The sequence below is a fragment of the Otolemur garnettii genome, unplaced genomic scaffold, assembly GCF_000181295.1.
Source record: "Otolemur garnettii isolate 467f Iridium unplaced genomic scaffold, OtoGar3 scaffold00019, whole genome shotgun sequence".
NCBI classification, from domain to species: Eukaryota; Metazoa; Chordata; class Mammalia; order Primates; family Galagidae; genus Otolemur; species Otolemur garnettii.
This window is the reverse complement of record NW_003852414.1, coordinates 15,417,084-15,438,118: the sequence shown is the minus strand read 5'-3', so window position 1 is coordinate 15,438,118 and position 21,035 is coordinate 15,417,084. Positions and strand designations below refer to the sequence as shown.

The 21,035-nt window shown below is 39.0% G+C and overlaps 1 protein-coding gene across 1 annotated transcript in view; it reads left to right on the top strand.

Annotated features, from left to right (window-relative positions):
- Positions 1–21,035, top strand: part of MRC1 (mannose receptor C-type 1) — an 87,926-nt gene that overhangs the window by 53,423 nt on the left and 13,468 nt on the right. The window contains exons 13-23 of the mRNA XM_003786779.3: positions 260–387; positions 830–917; positions 2,023–2,167; positions 3,777–3,818; positions 5,099–5,262; positions 6,731–6,798; positions 7,936–8,036; positions 8,842–8,984; positions 9,380–9,494; positions 12,468–12,634; positions 17,895–17,997. Coding sequence (XP_003786827.1) covers positions 260–387; positions 830–917; positions 2,023–2,167; positions 3,777–3,818; positions 5,099–5,262; positions 6,731–6,798; positions 7,936–8,036; positions 8,842–8,984; positions 9,380–9,494; positions 12,468–12,634; positions 17,895–17,997 — 1,264 coding nt within the window. The remainder of the gene's footprint in view (positions 1–259; positions 388–829; positions 918–2,022; positions 2,168–3,776; positions 3,819–5,098; positions 5,263–6,730; positions 6,799–7,935; positions 8,037–8,841; positions 8,985–9,379; positions 9,495–12,467; positions 12,635–17,894; positions 17,998–21,035) is intronic.

The window sequence follows — 21,035 nt, the reverse complement described above, 5'->3', positions numbered from 1 at the left end:
AACCTCCTAAGATTTTAATCTAATATCCCCTTCCACTAAAAAATAATATTATTTTAGATAATAATTTTGTTTTCTCAACAAAATAATCCCCTAGTTTTATTGTACAAATACTTGTAAATTGATTGTAAATCAAGAAGATGACATTACTCGGGCCATTATGATGTCTTTTCTATGAGTCTCATCAAAAGTAAATAGTTGTTTCTCTTGATTTGACAAGTTATGAAGTGTAAAATAACTTCTGAAACCTTATCATGTTTAGCTGTATGCAAAAGGAAAACATGAGAAGAAAACATGGTTTGAATCTCGAGATTTTTGCAAAGCTCTGGGTGGAGATCTGGCTACGATCAATAATAAAGAGGAACAGCAGGTGATATGGCGATTGGTAACGTAAGTACCTTTTCCATATAATACTCCTTCCTTTTGCCTATTTGGTGTTAATAATACTGAGAAAATTCGACTACATTTATGAAATTTTGGGTTTAGGATGCTACACTGAGTAACCCTATCATCTTCCAAATTCACAGCCCTTTTTGACCTTTTTCACTTCTATATTCGGTCATAAATTGCTCTGTGAAGTACAAGGCACTCAGTACATGTTTGTTGAATGAGTGAATGAATGACCACTGTTCAATGCTTTGTGCTATTTGTTCTCAAGTAGTGGCCCATTTTTAGGAAATTTATGGGTAGAACCCAAATGAACCCTCTCTTGCAGAAAGCTTATATTTAGTTATTAAATCTCTTTACTTCTGCACTGCTAATTTAAGTAGTGGAGGTACAGATCTCATTTCACACAGTAGTATGTGCTTTCTTTATGTTTTGGCTATTACAGGACAAGTGGAAGCTACCATGAACTGTTTTGGTTGGGCCTGACATATGGAAGCCCTTCAGAGGGCTTTACTTGGAGTGATGGTTCTCCTGTGAGTAATTTGACTTCATGTATCCTTTTTGTACCTTATTGTGTTATTATTTTGATGTTGTCTGTTGGGTTAATCCACACTTCTAGTAAGGCAGGTCATTACAATGGTCAGAGACATTTTTCTATGTGGAATAAGCATCTTTTGCATAGATGTCATTCAAGGCATTGTCATATTGACTAGAGGAAAGAAATTAAAAGGAAAACTCATGCCCTTCATTTACATAAAATAATGCTTTCATTCTACCGTGCAACATTGGCATGCAGGTGAACTCTTAAAATCTGAGTGTGTTTTTGCTTCTCAAATGTAGATTAGTAGAAATGGAAACTTTTTTAATATTCCCATTTATGACCATTAGGCTTTGTTGGACTTCTGCATTCTCAGAAATGGAGAAGTGAGAGCTTATGGCACAAGCTGGCCATATTTAGAAGCCCCGGTCATCAAAGGAAGAGATTTTGTATAATTTCAGTTCTTTCTCATCTTCTAACCCACCAGCAATTTTTTAAGGCACTTAGATAAGGTAGTTTATTGGATGACTCCATTGATAGTGGGATTTTATATTTACAGCTCTGGGAAATACCATGTTTAGTCTAAGACACGATGGGCTCTGATTCCACATTGAGAACTCCATAAAGGACCTAAACCATGCCTCCATTTGGCAAAGTCTGGTAGCCTTGTTAGCAATATATTATAGGTCTTTTTCTTTTGCAAGAAGAATTATTTGTATTTTTTTCCTCCTGCCCAGTTAATGAAGCAAAAGCTTCCAACAACACCCTGAAATATTATCCTTTACAACTGGGTTGTAAATTTAGCAGCTCCCAATACTAACTGGAATGTTTTTTTGCCAAGTCTTTCCTGCATATAAATCCTACTTTTGCAACCCTTGGATTCATTCTTTTTAATAAGAGGAAAGATGATTTTATAATAATCAAATGCATACTCTATTCAATTTCACAAATTTCCATATAAAAAAAGTTATTTCCACCCATGTGTATGAACTGTGCTTTCTTTTTCTATTAGGGTAGGCACTGGACTGACAATGGTTTATGGCTATCGGGTAGGCACTGGACTGACAAACAGTTATGGTTATTTAATCTTTCTAATGTAGGTTTCATATGAAAACTGGGCTTATGGAGAACCTAATAATTATCAGAATGTTGAATACTGTGGTGAGTTGAAAGGTGACCCCAGTATGTCCTGGAATGATATTAACTGTGAACACCTTAACAACTGGATTTGCCAGATAAAAAAAGGTATGCTCATCTGATCACCTGTCCTTTCCTTTAACTCAGATGGGAGAACTAAACTCCTGACAATGCTAGTATCTTTCCTTTCTTAGCAGAACCAGGAAAACAAAATAGCAAAATAAGGGAACTGTCAGGGCCCATCCTTTCACAGGATAAGAATGAAGTTGCCGAGCTCAGATAAATGTTCCAAAGGAACAGAAGATCAAAAGGCCACCCAGAAATCCTGGACCAGAGTCACGTCCTCCAAAATAGTTCCCACAAGCTGCTCTGATTCCGGTCCAGGCTCTATAGTCACAGAAGTGGGTGGGTGTCCTACACTGTAAGCAGAGTCATTAAAATGCAATTTCTTTTTTTGGAATTTTCACCTTCTGACCATCTATGTTAGTCATCAAACAGGTGAAAGTTGCCCCAAGTCTGAGTATTCTAAGTATTGATTTCTCAAGTAATCATTCAACACAAAGAACAAGTACCATGTGGGAGGCTGTGATGCTATTATACCCACCATGTTATTGATGGTAAAAAAAAAAAAAAAAAAAGGAATGCTATCTCTCATTATCCATGACTCAGAAAATTCCATATATCCAAGTCAGACATGGAGGTCACAGGATTCAGGGTCTAAGGTCAAGATAAATAAACAAACCTATTCTCAAACCAAAATATACATCGACTTCCTCCGCTGTAAACAGATAAATGGAACTGTATTGTCCTCTGCTATTGCAAAATCTTGGCAACTTTCCTAACTCTATGGCTAGAGATACCTTAGTGCTTTGCTCATTTCCATTACTTTTTCTGCTTAGATTATCGCTTTCAGAGTTTCCAGAATAGAGGAATCAGTGGTGGCCCATTGTTTTGTAAAGGTCTCCTAGCTACCAATGGCTAGTATCCTTTTTATATTATTAGAAACTCTAACTCTTGCAGATGTTAAATACATTAACCCCAAAGTTAGGTAACCAGAATTCCTTTATCAGATTCTAATAAAATCCAGATATGTCATTAAGTGCTTGGAAAGGAAAATGGTTTATTTAACATTTAGTAAAACATACATTTACTAAAAATAGGATTCTTTAAAGAAAATATATTGCACAATTCATAAATAGTTCATGTGTCATAGTTTTAAATAATGAAATTGTAAGTAATTTCATAGCTAATTAGAAGAAGTTTGATTGGAAACTAACATCTAATAGATGCCTTTTCTATACTAATAACTCATAGTTTGCCCCATCTATTGACACAAATTGAGAATCCCTTTTGTAGCTGACAAAATTAAGGCTAACTAATTAAGACCAAGTTTTTGGGATTTGATTCTAGGCTTCCTGGTTCTAAAACTCGTAGTTTTTTCTTTCTTTTCTGTGATAGTACTTGCATCTGAAACCCAGTTTCTGGTGGCTGTTATTGCACTTGGTTTGTTCAGCTTTTAACACCTAACTCTCTTTTCCTTTATTCTACTGTCTACAATGTCCTAACCTGACTGCAGAGAGGGAAGCAAATGCAAAAAAAAAAAAAAAATTATTATTAAGTTTTTAACAATATTGACCCATGAACATAGTGAAAATAGAAGGAAATGTGACAGCAGACAGCCACATCACTCTGTGCCTAATACTTTCTTGTTTTACAGGACAGACACCAAAGCCCGAGCCAACACCCGCTCCTCAAGACAGTAGGTGTTTTCTTACTTTCTGATCTCTATATTGATAGCCTTTTTTCTGTTTTCTTAAGGAAAAGATGACTTACCGTAGGAAGATGGAGTGTATGTGTTCTTAATACCATTGTGACTCTGAGAGGAAAGTTCAGATCTTCTTCTTCAGAGAGAAACTCATATGCACAAACACAAAAAATGTTAATAGAATTTCTCAAGAGTTCCAGGAGCAACTCTAAGGGCCCAGCTTTCTCCTTCTTCATCATATATATTAGTTTGCAAAGGCTGCTATAGCAAAGTGCCGTGAATGTGGTGTCATAGGATGATGCATATTTATTCCCTTACAGTTCTGGAAATCAGCTATCTGAAATTGTTTCACTGAGCCAAAGTCCAGGTGTCAGCAGGAGCATGCTCCCTTCAGAGGCTCTAAGGAAGAATCCCCGCTTCTGCCAGCTTGAAGAGCTTGCACTCATTGGCCTGCAGCCCCTTCCTTGCACTCATTGGCCCGTGGCCCCTTTCAGTCACTGGCCCCTTCCTCCAGCTTCAGAAGCTGCAGTCTGTCATCTCGAGTCAGAGATCACATTGCCTCCATCTCATGTAGTCAAATCTTCCCCATCCTCCCACTATAAGGACACTTGTTATTACTTTTAGGTCCTATCTGGCGAATCCAGGATAATATCTTCATCTCAAATTGCCTAACTTAATCACCTCTACAAAGTTTCTTCTTCCATATAAGATAACAGGCACAGGTCCTCAGATTCAGGACCTGGTTATCTTTGGGAACCTTTATTCAACCTATAGAACCATCAAATCCTGTGGTTTGGAAAAAGCCTAAGGAATCCTCCTAATGAGTGAATCCCTAATCACTAGGTTCTCTGATTCTACCCTGTTGACAGCCAAGTCCATCTCCTGGAAGTTCTTTCTCATATTAGGACAGGATCTGCTTTTTTAGAGTCCCCAGTTCTTGATGTAGAACATCATGGTGCATGCAGGCACACCATCTCATTTACATGTCCTATTGATGAAAGTGACACTGGGAGTTCTTTGCCCAGTGATGACACATGAAATTTAGTCAGGAAGAAAATAAATGGCTAATTTTTATAAGATTGGTAGAAAGCAGATGTTTGTCTTTAGATAGTTCAGTCTAGATTTGACTTAAGACATTCTGCTTATTCTGAGCTCTCAGCATTGCTGAGACCTCTCATGGAGCTACTCTGTCCTTTTTACTTTTGTGTACCATAGATACCAGATTCTTAACTTTGTCAAAGAAGAACTCAGTACCTTTCTCATTCATTTCTCAGATCCAGCAGTGACTGAAGATGGCTGGGTTATTTACAAAGACTACCAGTATTATTTCAGCAAAGAGAAGGACACCATGGACAATGCACGAGCCTTTTGCAAGAGGAATTTTGGTGATCTTGTTTCTATTCGAAGTGAAAGTGAAAAGAAGTTCCTATGGAAATATGTAAGAACATGATTAATTTAAGAATGAAATGGTCATATGTGATAGGCATACAGAGTGTCTACAATTGGTACCCCATGGCAGAGTTTCTAATTTTGTGCTGCATTTATACCTCTTGAAGTCAGAGGTGAAGATGTGAATACCATTGGGAAGAGGAGGCTGTTATGGAAATAATGTCTTAAAGGTTTAAGTATTTAGCACAGCATTCCAGAACCCAGAAACATTTGGCAGCTTTGAGTTCACTGTTCAGTGATTTGAAATTTGCAAAGATTATAATTCTTCTTTTTTTTTTTTTAATTTGAGCCAGTCTCACTCTGTCACCCTGGATAGAGTGCTATGGTATCATAGCTCATAGCAACTTCAAACTCTTGGGCTCAAGCAATCCTCTTGCCTAAGCCTCCCAAGTAGCTGGGACTACAGGTGCCCACCACAATGCCCAGCTTTTTTTTTTTTTTTGCAGTTTTGGCCAGGGCTGGGTTTGAACCTGCCACCCCCAGTATATAGGACTGGCACCCTAATCCTTGAGCCACAGGCTCTGCCTTGCCTAGCTATTTTTTTAGAGATAGGGTCTTGCACTTTCTCAGGCTGGTCTTGAACTCCTGAGCTCAAGCAGTCTACCCACCTCAGCCTCCCAGAGTACTGGGATTACAGACATGAACCTCTCTGCCCAGCCAAAGATTATAATTCTTAACTAGTTGTTCTGTGTCAACCCTGGGCCCTTTGTGTACCATACAGCTTAATTATTAATTAAAAATCTGGCTAGTTAGACCAAATTATTGGCTAACAGGTAGTATAGCCTGATTCTTCATATAAAAATCTTCCTTGCCTGTACCAAATGATCGACTATCATTGAAGGTATAATTTATTCTTTCCAAGTCTGTTTGGCTCAGTATCTTTCTGACTAAAATTCTTCCTGGTTTTCTTATTGCTATGGAGGAGGTAAGAGAGAAAGCAGCAAAAAATAAATTCGTTGGTACTGAAAGAATAAAAATTTGATCATAAGGGTTCCAGAGTGTAGTTTTACTCATCACCATCTTTATGGATACACCTTGAATTTGATAGGATGTTTCCTAATGTGTATAGTATATTTGCCTATATATGTGTGTGTGTGTATATATTAATTTCATGTGTGTATGTATATGCATGGTTTTTAATTTATATGTATATAACATCTTTTCTCTCATGCATAATTCCAAATGAATGCTTTGTTACAAAGAATGTCATCGATCACCCAACTACTATAGGCACTTAATACTATAGAAAATGACTTGAGGCATTTCTTTATAAATGCATGATGTTCAGTTTTATACATATTTTTATTTCTCTGAAAAACATGATGTGGAATATACAACATTTCTTCATGAATTCCTCATTAGAAAGAATTTCAAATAGGCAGCCTATGTAGGTTCTGTGGGATAACTTGCTACTTATGTGATTATAAATGGAATTGTATGTCAACTTCATGTTTCAGGTAAACAAGAATGATGCACAGGGAGCATATTTTATTGGTTTGTTGATCAGCTTGGATAAAAAGTTTATGTAAGTAAATCAAGCTAAGATAACTTTTCGTGGGATAGGGATCTGATAAATACCTGAGTTATTTGGAGACTTTTGCTTCTCAGAATGCATGAAAAAAATCCCACAATTTCTATCTAAAAGGAATTTTTTTAACTTTTTTTTTTTTGAGATAGAATCTCATTTTGTTGCCCTCAGTAAAGCCTCAGTATGCCCCATCATAGCTCACAGCAACCTCAAACTCTTGAGCTCGAGCAATCCTCTTGCCTCAGCCTCCCAAGTAGCTGCAACTACAGGTGCCCACCACAATGCCCAGCTATTTTTAGAATGGGGTCTTGTTCTTGTTCAGTCTGGTCTTGAACTCCTGAGCTCATGCAATCCACCCACCTCAACCTCTCAGAGAAATAGGATTACGGGTGTGAGTCACCAGGCCTGGCCCTCAAAAGCACCTTTAAAAATATTAAAAAGAACGTAAAATAATCCTATTAAATATGTTCAACACTATAAATTTCAAATGAACAGCTCAAAATTGGATTTAATCTTGAAAAACTTCACCTGCCTTTGTTTGGGGTGCCATCTTCTGTTGGTAAATAACCCACTAAAAGATGTATTGGATATGTATGAATAATGAATTTATTTAAATGCTTATGATCCCATTTGAATTAACCTTGGTGCCTGGAACCAAAGGATCCTGTTTTTCTGCCTCACACACTATGTTAGCAGGAAACTACATGAGATACTCTATCAACTGCATGAAATGCTTTCCCTTTGAAAGAATGATTGTATTATTTTCCATAAGATAGAAGAGCCAGGAAAAGCTACAAGAGTGAAGAAATTAGTACATGTGGGGAGTTCTTTTCCTTGTTCATTAGTGTACATGTTCTCCTGAGTTTGCAGAGTAGCTGTGATACCCTGGCCCAGGCATAGATATTTTGGCCACGTATATTCCAGGAGACTATTCACTGCCATCATTGAGCAGCAATTAAGACTCAAGGTTTACTATCATTAAAGATCAGGAAATGTTTGATGTTCCTTTGGCCACCCACCATTTTATGTCTGGGTTCCCCTCTTTTGGATTGAATTATCATTTCCCACCAGTAGACTGTAGCCAGTTATTCTAATGATTGGCTTGTTACAAAATGCCCAAAATTTCTTTTCCAGTTGGATGGATGGAAGCAAAGTGGATTATGTGTCTTGGGCCACGGGTGAACCCAATTTTGCAAATGAGGATGAAAACTGTGTGACCATGTATTCAAATTCAGGTAGGCAATACACAAACCTTGAACTTGCTTTGGTGTCATGTCTCATTTCCTCTGTTCCTAGGCTAAGACTAGCAAGGGGTGCATTTGAGCCAGGCAAGATAAGAGAGGATAAAGAACAATTCTAATTTTAGCAGCATAGCCCATTCAATTTGTAAAGGGAAAGGATGCTTAATGTTTATGCTAATAAATGGCATAGTCAATCTTTTCAATTCTTAAATTAGGAAACATTTTTTTCATGTTCTTATTTCAGGGAAGATATCCAGAATGTGTTTACCCATCTCTCTCTCTCTCTCTCTTTCTCTCTCTCTCTCTCTCTCTCCAGCTTCTTATTTTGTAAAATGAGAACAATGATAGAATTTCTCTGGAATCTAATCATCGAAATAATTCATCTAATCATTGAATCCTTGAAATAATTCAATCTAATGATTGAAATAATTCATCTAAAACACTACACAGAGATAGATGAAATAATTCACATAAAACTCTACACAGATGCTTGGTGTATATAAAATTTAGGTATTAAACTGTTATTATTAGTTAACCCTCACCATTTAGATGACAATCTGCAAAACCGAGGGCACGTTTGGTTCATAGAAAGTTCTCTATAAAGTTGAACTTTTATTAAAGTGGAAGGGCAAAAGGATTGCATGGATTCTTCTAGTCACATAAAAATAAAGTTTGATTACAGTCCAAGTCATTTTCAAGGATTCTTACACATAGAAAATATAAATACATTTTGGAAAATGAATAAATGTTTTTGAACATAAACATGTGGATCTAATTTAACTCTGTTGCTCTTTGCCAGGGTTTTGGAATGATATTAACTGTGGTTATCCTAATGCCTTCATTTGCCAACGGCACAACAGCAGTGTCAACGTCACAGTTATGCCCACCACGCCCCCCGTGCCATCAGGTTGTAAGGAAGGCTGGAATTTTTACAATAACAAGGTACTAAGAGAATTTGTTGCACTCTTGCCATTGATCATTATGGAGAATGGCAAAGCAAATCTTTCAGCTCAGAGTTAACTTTGGCTTACCTGATCCCTTTAGAAAATTTTCGGCCAGAACAGGTGAAAATTCTCATGATTCTTCATTTTCTATGAAGACTGAGGACATACTTGAGACATTATCCAAAGAGTTGTACCCTTTATCCGACTGTAGAATAAAACCTCGCAGAGAAAATTTTGCGGGTCATAAAACTAAATTTTTTTAGTCCTTGATTCTGTTGTGAGAAAGTTTGTATTTAGCTGTAATTGTCACAAATAATGCTGATTTTCTATAGAGCAAACTTTATTATCCTTAGTTAACCCTTACAGTTTTTGTTCTTTTTCCTTTCCCCCCAGTGTTTCAAAATCTTTGGATTTGCTGCAGAAGAAAGAAAAAAATGGCAGGAGGCACGAAAAGCTTGCATTGGATTTGGAGGAAATCTGGCCACCATACAAAATGAAAAGGAGCAAGGTATGTGAGCCATTTTGCAACCAGCGGCTCATTGAAATATGTAATTTTGCCCATGATATCATAGAATATTGTTGATAGGTAACAATTTTTTGTTTTCTCCAGAGCAAAAAGTTTAAAAAAGTGGGAAAATGAAATACATATTGAAAATTATTTTATTCAGGCTCCATGCTGTGCTTTTTATACAAAAATCCCTTTCTATTGTCATAAAAACTCAGATATTATTACTCCCTTTTGTGAATGGGGAAATGGTATTGACAGAGGCTGGAGTCATGGAGCTTGCCTGGTTAGGAGGAGAGTTGGGAGTCAAACCTGGGTCAATCCAGCTCAAATCCCTCCCTGTTTCTCCCCAATGAGTCAAAGAAGAGAACTTCTATGAATAAGAAGAAAAACTGCTGATTTCCCATTTGCTGCCCTTCTAGGCACTTGGTCCTATACCTTGTAATGCAATAAAATTGATATTTTACATACAAACTTTGAACAAATGGGGGAGAAATATTTGATAACCCATAAGGATAAGCCAGAGCTTTGAAGGAGAGAACCTCTCCATATCCACATAGTGGGTTGTAAAATTCATTATAGTGCTGTCAAAAGAAAGGCACTTACCACTTTGATGCGGTCTTTCTGGAGCTGACCTCACTGTTCCATGGGGAATTGCTCTTTAAGGAGGATGCGCTGATCACATACAGGAGATTGAGAATAAATGGAGGAAGGGCTTGGGAACCTGGCAAGCACATAGTGGTTGAAAGATCTGCAGGTTCTACAGCTTGGAAAAGAGGATGCAGGCTTTGAAGGATCATCTCATGTGGCCCAGAAGGAAGATGTAGAACCCTTGAATGGCAGTTATAGGGAAATAGATGTCAGCTCCAAATTAGGAAACAGAAGAGCTGTCCAATGGATGGCTTTGTGAGGGAGGTGAAGTTTCTAAAGGGCTGTGAAAAGCTTGAGCTGGAAAGTATGTGGAACAATGCTGTGGAGCCACACAGATTGCCGGCACACAGCATGGAGCCCACCGCGGTCTGGTGTATCTACAAATCTGTGTGTATGAGGATGCTGCAGGAGAAAGGTGGACTCAATATTCTGTAAGTTTTCTTTTGGTTCTGAGATCCTTTAACTTCTAACATCGCTTACTAAAACATAGGATACGTCTCAAAAACTAGAAGAAAGAAGAAAGACACTGGAAACCCACCTGGTGCTCTCACAAATGTTCGTTTCCCTCTGTCAATGCCGCCATGGGCTTGCTTAGAACTCATGGCACACTCAATCCACCCAGCGAGCGCGTTCACAGAACTTTTGACAAGTTGAGCAACTTGCCAGACCCTCAAAGAAAAGGGTCAAACCATAGGACACGAAGTAAGAATGCAACGTTCCCATTTCTCTGTCTACCCCACTTTGGGCTTGGCTGCCCAGCGGAGAAGCACAGTAATTGATTTCCTCTCTGAACCACAAAGTGCTGATTCCTGGCATAATGAAATCGAACCTGGATAATAGAGATGTGCAGAAGGAAATAATTTTCAGATAAAGTAACATTATTCCTGGCAAAACAGGCGCACGTCGTTGAATTCTTATTGTGGTTGTTGGCAGAAAGAAAGTCAGTGCTAAATGTTGGCAGGTAGGGAGTGTTTCCTTATTTTATTTCAAGATGGGATAAGGCAAATGTTCTCATCTTATTTAGGAAACAAAACAAAACCAAAAGAAGTATCTAGCCATGTTTCTCTCTCTCTCTAAAAAATGTCCAAGAAAAATTTTTGTTTTTAAAAAATCTTTAGTTAACTCAGAAAAATATGAACTTCTGAGCAAGTTGGTTGCCACATTTCCCCTGTGCAGAAAGAGTAAGCATTTAGCCATGGCTCTTCCTTGGAACTGTTTGTTCATAAATGGACAGATAATTTGATCTCTGTAGACTTCTATTTTACATTTTGTATTCGTAACCACAAGTGCTCAGTCATTCCATTTCTTATTTTAGCATAAATCTTTGCAAATTGTTATTCTGTAGAATAGGTGCTCATCTGTCTGGAAGTCAAGAGCTAGGGTGCTGGTGCTGGTCCCAGAAGGGAGCTCCTATGGGTGGTGTGGAAGTGGGCTAGGGAAGAGGGAGGGGCACACGTATAATTCAACTTTTTATGGCTGTTAGATGTTTGCCACCATCTTCTCTGCTACAGAATTGATCAGAAGCAAGAAGCCATATTTGTTCTATATTCTTGCCCAGTGATGGGAGTCCATTAGCATCAAGATGGCCCCCTGGGTTCAAGCACACACAGTGGACAGCCTAGAGGTTGTCTAGGGGTTACCCCCTCACTGCCCCTGAGCTATACCTCCACCCAGGAGGAATCCCGGTTGCATAATTCTTGGTTTGGCAATCTAAGAACTTGATAATTTGACAGCCTACTGCTTCTTGAATTGACAATTTTTGCTTTCCAGAACTTTTTTGGGTTAAGAGCCTTCTCTTTTCTAGTTATAATCAGATTATCTTGTTTACAGAATCAGGACAGCTTCTAGCCCATCTGATGACATTTTAGGAATTAGAAAAATGTACGTCTTCTTGGAGGTCGGTAGGCAGCCACAACCCAGATTGGGCCGTATTGAATTGTGAGAACGTTTTTGAACAATTTACCTGTCAATAAACCAGATGATGGCAAAAAAAAAAAAAAAAAAAAAGTGCAGCTGGGCCTTGCCATGGGCTTCAGCTGCCTTTGGCTTTCTTGACCTGATGCTCTCGGGCAGGGTGCGACTTGTACGACTCTCTGCAGTGGCCCCGATAAAAGCAAGGCTTTTATTCTTAAGAAACTTTTCCAAGTCCAAGGCTCAAGTGAGAACACAGTGCTGAGTTTAGAATGTGTTTGTTTTCATGGTAAGTGCTCTGAAATAGTGATAAAAGCACAAATCACATGCTCACTGTCTTTTACTGAAGATGCTTTAAGTATTTTTCATAGTTTATCAGTTCTCAAAGTCTAAATTTTTTTGTAAAACTTTCAGCCTTCCTTACCTATCATATGAAAGACTCCACGTTTAATGCCTGGATCGGGCTGAATGATGTCAACTCAGAACACACGTTCCTCTGGACAGATGGCCGAGGGGTTCATTATACCAACTGGGGGAAGGGTTACCCTGGGGGAAGAAGAAGCAGTCTTTCTTATGAAGATGTAAGTATCGGTTTTGGGTCACCTCGCTCTACACTATCAGCTTGCGTAGGATTATCATATTATTGATACATCCTCTGGGAAAAGTTTACCCATCACTCGAGTCCATTCCTACAGAACGGATACTCCTTGAGTGGTTTATTCTTGCAGATTTTAACTGCTTTAGGCTGAGCCTACCTGGAAGGAAAAGGTATATACATCAGTGTTTTTCAGCCTTTTTTATTTTACAGCACACTGAACCTGTAGTTAAATTCCTGTGGCACATTTTAATTGTGTTGATTAAAAAAAACATACTTACTTTGAACTACTTTCAAAATCAATTTAATTAATGATCTTTAAAAATTTCTGTGGCACTCCTAAGATCCTTCATGGCACACCAATTGAAAATCACTGGTATATCCAGAAAAAAAGAATCACTGGTATGGAGCGAGTTACTCTTCTTTATAGCTTAGGCATTTTTTTGTCTCTAGCTCTTCTTCCAAGTTTTTCTCTTCATGTTTGATTTTCTGCAGTTTAAGTATGATATGCTTAGGTGCAGTTTTAAAGTAATTATCATGCCTGATGTTCGTTGAGCCTCCTGGTTCTGTGATTTATCTATCATTAATTTTGAGAAACTCTAAGTCCATTATTAGTCAACTATTTTCTTTTGTTCCTCTAGACCTTGACCATGTCTAGACTGTTGAAGAGCCCATTAGAAATATGCTTCATTTCCGTTATAGGTTTTTTGATTTCTAGCATTTCCTTTTGATTCTTGGTTGGCATTTTTCATCTCTCTTCTTACATGATGTGACCTTTATGTTCTTGTGTGGTATCTATGTTTTATATTAGTGACCATGGTATATTATTATATTATTTATTCATAGTTATTTAATTTTTGATCTGATAATTCCCAGTCTCTGCCATCTTTCATGTCTGAATATGATTCTTATGCTTGCTCTTCCTTCTAATTTGTGTGTAAACTTTTTTTTTATAAGACAAACTCTCTGTCATTTAGGCTAAAGTGCAATGATGCGATTACATCTCACTACAACCTAGAATTAGCCTCAGATGATCCTTCTGCCTCAGCCTCCCAAATATCTGGGGCTACAGGTGCATGTCACCCATGCCCAGCTAATTTTTTTTTATTTTGTAGAGATAGGGTCTTGCTATGTTGCCCAGCTGGTCTTAAACTCTTGGCCTCAAGTGATCCTCCTGTCTAGGCCTCTTAAAAGTGCTGGACTTTATAGGCATGAGCCACCACACCCAGCTCAAATTGCGGTTTTTATCTTTTAGTATGCTTTGTATTTTTATGTTGAAAGTTGGATGTAAGGTACTGGCCAAAGGGAAATAAGATAAATGGACTCTTGGTGTGAAGTTTAAAGTTTATCAAGGTAAGGTAGACTGTGTTTGCTTTTTGCTGTAGTTGTAAATGTCAGAACATCTGTAGCTGTGTCTTGTTAGAACACAGTAATCTGGTGTATTTCAAATGGTTCTTTCCCACATCCTCTGTGGGAGGCAAGAGGGGATTTTTTTTTTCCTCTGGTCTTCACTGTGACGACCTGGTAAGAGCTAGTGGCAGTAAAACTCACAAAAATATGGGGATCTATTTAAGATTATCCCCACCAAGCGATTTTTTTTTTTTTGAGACACAGTCTTACTTTGTCCCTCTCAGTAATGTGCTATGGCATCATAGCTCACTGCAACCTCAGACTCTTAAGCTCAAGTGATCCTTTTGCCTAAGTCTCCCCAGTAGCTAGGACTATAGGTGCTCACCATGACATCTAGCTAGTTGTAGAGATGGTTCTTGCTCTTTCTCAGGCTGGTGTTGAACTCCTGAGCTCAAGCAATCCACCTGCCTCGGCCTTCCCAAGTGCTACAATTACAGACGTGAGCCACTGGGCCTGGCTTACCCATCAAGAATTATTAATTTTCAAACTTGTCCACACTGAGCCTCCAGGAATCTGTCAATGACAGTTTCATTTTTCCTACCTCACTCACTGGTTCCCATGGACTTTTCTGCTCCTGGGATTCTGCCCTAGTCAGTAGAGATTTCCTATCTGTCTGTTTCTCTACTGTAGGGGATCAGCTGTTTATTTTATGACTTCCCTTTTATGATGGTATTTATTTATTTGAGACACAATTTCATTCTGTCACCCTAGGCAGAGTGCCATGTCATCAAAGTTCACAGGAACCTCCAGTTCTTGGGCTCAACTGATCCTCTAGCCTCAGGCTCCAAGTAGCTAGGACTACAGGTACCCTCCACGGAGCCTGACTAATTTTTGTATTTTTAGTAGAGACACTGTCTTGACCTTGCTCAGGTTGGCCTTGAACTCCTGAGCTCATGCAATCCTACCTCAGCCTCCCAGAGTGTTAGGATTATAGGCATGAGCCACCCTGTCCCGCCCTTATGATGTATTTTAAAAAGAGTTATTGATATCAGTTTCCCCAGGCTTTTTATGGGGTACATATTGTGGATGGGAGGGATACCTTCCAACCTCCTTACATAACACACAAGCCTGATTGAAAGTCCTTAACATTTGCTTTAAATCTATTCCCTTTTTGCTTCAATTTCTTTTAATAGGAAACTTCTTAGTGGAAAAAGTGGAACATTGGTATTTTTACCACAAATAGAAAATAACTATAGAAACAAACCCAAATTTGGGGGAGGGGATCTAGTGCAAAGTAGAACGATGTTTTTTTTTTTTTTGAGACAGGTTCTTACTTTGTCACCCTCAGTAGAGTGTTGTGGTATCACAGCTCACAGCAACCTCAAACTCTTGGGCTCAAGCAATATTTTTGCCTCAGCCTCCCCCGTAACTGGGACTACAGGTGCCCACCACAACACCTGGCTATTTTTTGTTGTTGTTGTTGTTGTTGTAGTTGTCATTGTTGTTTGGCAGGCCTGGGGTGGATTTGAACCCACCAGTTCTGGTGTATATGGCTGGCATTCTAGCTGCTGAGCTACAGGCACCAAGGCCACAGCAGAATGATTTGATGAGGTCTCCTCTCTTTATTTCTGGCTGGTCCACAATGACCTTGCCCCAAGCCCCATCCTCTTACTTTAAATGAGCATAGTACCCCATTCCATGTTAGACTGCAGACCGTATCTGGAGATGGGGGCAGGGGGCAGGTGGTTGTCCCTCCTCTGCTCCTTCAGCAGTAGATACAGGAGTTAGAATGGGAGAAATGGCACTTCAGGAGAAAAATACTGAGATGAATTTTATATAGTACTTCAAGAAAGAAAGGATTTGGTCAATAAATCAGCTGTAAAGGGGGAATAGTGAAAAGTATTGTGTTTGGGTGGTGGTGACTTGCAGAAATTGGCAAGGATTTTATATAATGGGGAAGTTGAGGCTTTGAGGGCCAAAAAGGTCTCTGTTGCAACCATGATAATGTGAAAGAAGCACAGACAAATGAACATGGCTGTGTTCCAATTAAACTTTCCTTATAAAAACAGGTGGTGAACTGAATTAAGGTCCCTGTCCTAGTTTGATGACCTCTAAGGGAGTAACAATTTTACCTGTGGAAACGGCATGGAGAGGCTTTCTCACACCCATGACACCGTTTTTTAGCCCATTGGGAAAGGAAGTGTGGTGTTTTAGGTTCAATGCATGTGAGACAAAAAGATTAGAGACTTATTGGGGATATAGTCAATTACCAAAGAGAATGAATGCTTGATGGAATATGGAGTGTATGTGTGAGAAAGAGAGAGAATATTCCAAGTCTATACTTTTCATATATTTAAGCTTCAAAAGGAAGGGAGAATGGAGGAAAGATGGAGATGCAACTTAAATGATCACAAACCAACCTCAAGACTGGGCCAGGTGTAGCCAACAGGTGCATAGTTTGTGACCTTGTACCTGTAGGAAATTCCCAGACCCTGGCCACGGCGTCCATACCCCTCACTACTTCTGTATGGTATAGTCTGGCAGCGGTAGCAGAGACTCAGTGCTATAGAAGGGCGAGTCTGTATCTGGACTGACTTCTGAAGCCTAAAGTACAAGAGCAGCACAGCTCAACCAGTGTAAACAGGAAAAGAAAAGTCAGAGTATCTAAAAGGCTAATTGTCATTGCAGCTAAGATAACTATGGATAGAAGAATTCACCATAATTTTATGTGCCAGTAAAAAAGAATAGCTGCCAATTTAATTCTAACATTCTGAGTAGGGTACACATCTCTCATTCTAGAAATGTGAATATATAAGAAATGTTCATCTTAAAATAGGTGAAACGCAGTACACGGCCTTTCAATGTTACTAAGGGAGGAGGTTTTATCAATCTCTCTGCTCTGTACCCTTGACTTGCTGGCCTAACTCTCTTCTTCATTGTACCTCCCTTCAAGGCAATATCCAATCTTCCCTTCCTGGATTGCTTTTTATTAACAAGAAGCCTGGGAGCCCTCCTGCCCCCAGGGCACCACACATTCCTCACACATTGGGAAATAGTTCTTATTGTTTTCCTGTACAGCCAGGCTGTGGAGAGCCTAAAGAACTGGTAGTGAACCCCAACTCTTTCACTTACTGCCTGTGTGACCACCAGCAAGTTATCTGATTTCCTTTTGCCTCATTTCTCTCATCTGTAAAATGGGCACAATCATATCACCTACCTCATAGGATGGGTATGAATTTAAATGCATTCATGCATGTATAGTACTTGGCCAGTACATTTAGAGCAGTGTCAGACATTATGAATTATAATTTATAATTTTTAAAATGAATGGCACATGTTATAATCAAAATCTTCAGCTGACACTGGGTCAAAACTTAAGCATGTGTGGGGTTCATGTTGGTTGATATACCGCCTTGTGGAAGCTTGGGGTTGCAAACACATTCACAACCAAACAAATATAATTTTTCTAGCTAGCCCTGGCATCCTCCCTTATCAGATTATAAATAAGATATGAAGCTATCCTAGCAATTAGCTCTGAATATTGGTTAGTGAGAATTTGGAGAGGGAGGATACCATATTTTTCTGGTTTCTTTGGTTTCTAAGGGGTGGTAGCAATTGATACAATTACTGATAGGAAAGTTTCTGAGGCCTGCCTTCAAAATTTATCCATAATCTGTTTGATTTTCAATTCAGATAGCAAGAATTCAAATGTAGGAGATCTGCATGGACTGTGGGTACAGTTGTACAGAAAGTAATGATGGGTTGCATATACAATCAATTAGGGCCATCGTAAGATTTGGAAGTTAAGGATAATGAGAGGTTATTTTTGGCATGTTGATGAATCGATGAACATAATTGTTGATTCATACTTGTTTTCTTTCTCTGTAAATAAACAGGCTGACTGTGTGGTTATTATTGGGGGCAAATCCAATGAGGCAGGGAAGTGGATGGACGACGTCTGTGACAGCAAGCGCGGCTACATGTGCCAGACGCCTCCTGGTAAGTTCCTCTGTGACAGTGAGCACGGCTACACGCGCCAGATGCTTCCCACGCTTCCCAGTAAGTTCCGCTGAACCATGCCTGCCTGGAAGGGCTGGCTTTTCTACTTTAAAAAATATATCATTCCTGGGCGGTGCCTGTGGCTCAAAGGAGTAAGGTGCTGGCCACATATACTAGAGGTGGCAGGTTCAAACCCAACCCCGGCCAAAAACTGCAAAAAAAAATCATTCCCTTATACAACATTAACTTTGATTCTCGCTTTAATTCACGTGCACCTGTGACAGACAAAAAGGTTGACATTTTCTGTGCTTTATTCTCTCATTCTCTTAGCAGGCAGACTAACCTTGATGTTGAAACTTTTCCTAATTTTGTTAGAAATTTGGAGGATTTGCCTATGTAGGAGTCAGGGGAAAGTTTCTCCTTTGTCTTCTGAAGGTTCACTGACCATCACTGGCAAGAGGCAGCATATAACAGGAGAAAAGGCACACAAATGTATTTCATCATAGTTTTACATGACACAGAAACTTTCAGAAGGAAGACCCCAGAGAAAAGTCCAGGGGGAAATGATTTTTTTTTTTTTTTTTTTGCAGTTTTTGGCTGGGGCTAGGTTTGATCTCGCCACCTCCGGCATATGGGGCCAGCGCCCTACTTGCTGAGCCACAGGCACTGACCGGGAAATGATTTTTATACTTAGATTCAACAAAGTACAGAAAGCTATATAGAAAAACAGTTAGACAAAAAGGGGTGTGATCTAACCCAGCAAGGACAGTCGGTCTGGAGGAGTGGTTCTCAACCTCCCTAATACCTCCTGATTCTGCAACCCTTTAATACAGCTCCTCATGTTGTGGTGACCCCCCAACCATAAAATTATTTTCGTTGCTACTTCATAACTGTAATTTTGCTACTGTTATGAATCGTAATGTAAATATCTGAAATGCAGGATGTATTTTCATTGTTACAATGGGGTCGCGACCCACAGGTTGAGAACCACCGCTGGTCTAGATTCTTCTTGGCCTCTGTGAGCAGTGCCCTTCCTTTGGGGTAGGACTGTCTCTAGAATGGGGGGATCTTATGATTTATGGTCAACTAAGGTAGGTTAGATAATTTCTATATGGCCAGTTTTTACGCAGAGAGGCCAAAAGGGAAGTTAGACTAATATTTTTAGGTTTTTGTGGTGTATGTATGCTCTGGAATACTATTTAGCCATTAAAAAAGAGGGACACTTTACATCTTTTGCATTAACCTGGAAGAGTTGGAGAACATTCTCTTTAGTATTACAAGAATTCAGAAGCAGGTATCCAATGTACTCAATACTAATATGAAGCCAGTAGACAATCTAACACATGCCTGCAAAAGAGAAAAACTCAATTTAATTCAAGTTGAGCAGGGGAAGGAGGAAGGGGAGAGAGAAGGAGGGAGATTGGAGTGCTCCCACCTAATGGGCACAATGTAATGGTCTATGGCACATCTCCTGGGAGCAGGACACAACTACAACAGGGACTTTACCTAACAAATGCAAACATTGTACCATAATAGTTTGTGCCTTGATTATTAATCCAAAAAGAAAAAAAATACTTTGAGATTTTTATGGCTCCTATGGAGAAACAGAGTCCTTGCGCTTAAGAACTCCTTTGGGAAAGAATTTTAGTTTCTATGGCTGGGTTTGGGGGACAATGGAACTGAGAGATGAGAAGGCAGGGAACGATCAGAGAAAAACCTCTGCTTCTGAGGCCGTCATTTTGTAGTATTATTTTCTGAGTTCCAACACCTACCTGTACCTTTTCTTAATGTCAGAGTAGGAACATCTCAATTCAACTCTGATTTTTTGAGAATCGTTGGTACAAAGCATCATAAAAGCCTCATTATCCATTCTGGATTCTATGCCTTATAAATGTAGATCTCTGATTCAAGGTTTCTCTTTTTTTCATCTTAGGAAGCTTGAAAATGGTTAAATGAAAATGATACAGAGTATGTGGCTATTTACTGGGGATCGACAGGATGGTTGTACACATTTTAGTTTCTAGTCCAACGAGAATAAAAATATCTAGCTGCACAAAAGCATTAGAAATTTAAAAACAGACATGAAGGTTGGGGGTGGGAAGGTTGCTGCCATTTTGCATACGGCTCTGAGAGGACAAGTTGGATTTGGAAGGTACTTATTCTCCCAGACTTAATAATTTTTTCTTATACTCTTGGGATAATCAGGGAACTAATATCAACTCCTGGCAATGACTAAAAATCACGTAACATATTTTCAGATAATGGTCCAGGACTGTAGGAATTCTAATCTTTTCTTGGTCCTAAAGCTGTCCCAAGGTCATGTCACTTTTCTCTTTGCCCAGTGCCCTACAGCACCAGAATCTTAGGCCATGGGAATCACCAAAACACACCATCTGTACCTCTGCTCTTTAGGCAGATGGAAGAAGCTCCTCACAGGAGTGACTGGTGATTCAAAAGCTTATTTAGACTCTTTTCTTATTTATAGACATAAGTGATAGAATATTTTGCTGGGAATAAAAATCAAAAAGCTTAAATTTTTTTTTTATGTACATAAGGTCTTGCTCTGTCCTTTAGGCTGGAGTGCAGTGGCATGATCATAGCTCACTGCAGCCTCAAACTCCTGGACTCAAGAGATCCTCTTGCCTCAGTGTTCTGAAAGCTGAAATTAGAGGTGTACACCACCACATCCAGCTAATTTTTAAATTTTTTTGTAGGGAGGGCATCTTATTGTCAGAGGGCTGGCAAAGGTATAGGGGAAACGATTTTTATACTTAAGTTCAACAAAGTTCAATTCGTTACCCAGGCTGGCATTAATTTCTGGGCTTAAGTGATCCTCCCAAAGTGTGGGGATTATGGGTGTGAGCCATCACCTCCCCACAAATTTGCAAATTTTTAATGACCTAAGGATAGGTTCACAGTGTTAAAGTGGAAAAAGACAGCATACAAATTTTGAAAATTACAAATTATCAAAAAATAATAGCAACTTCACTCCTCTTAAAAAGAAATAATAAAAAAGACTCAATGGAAATGCACCAAAA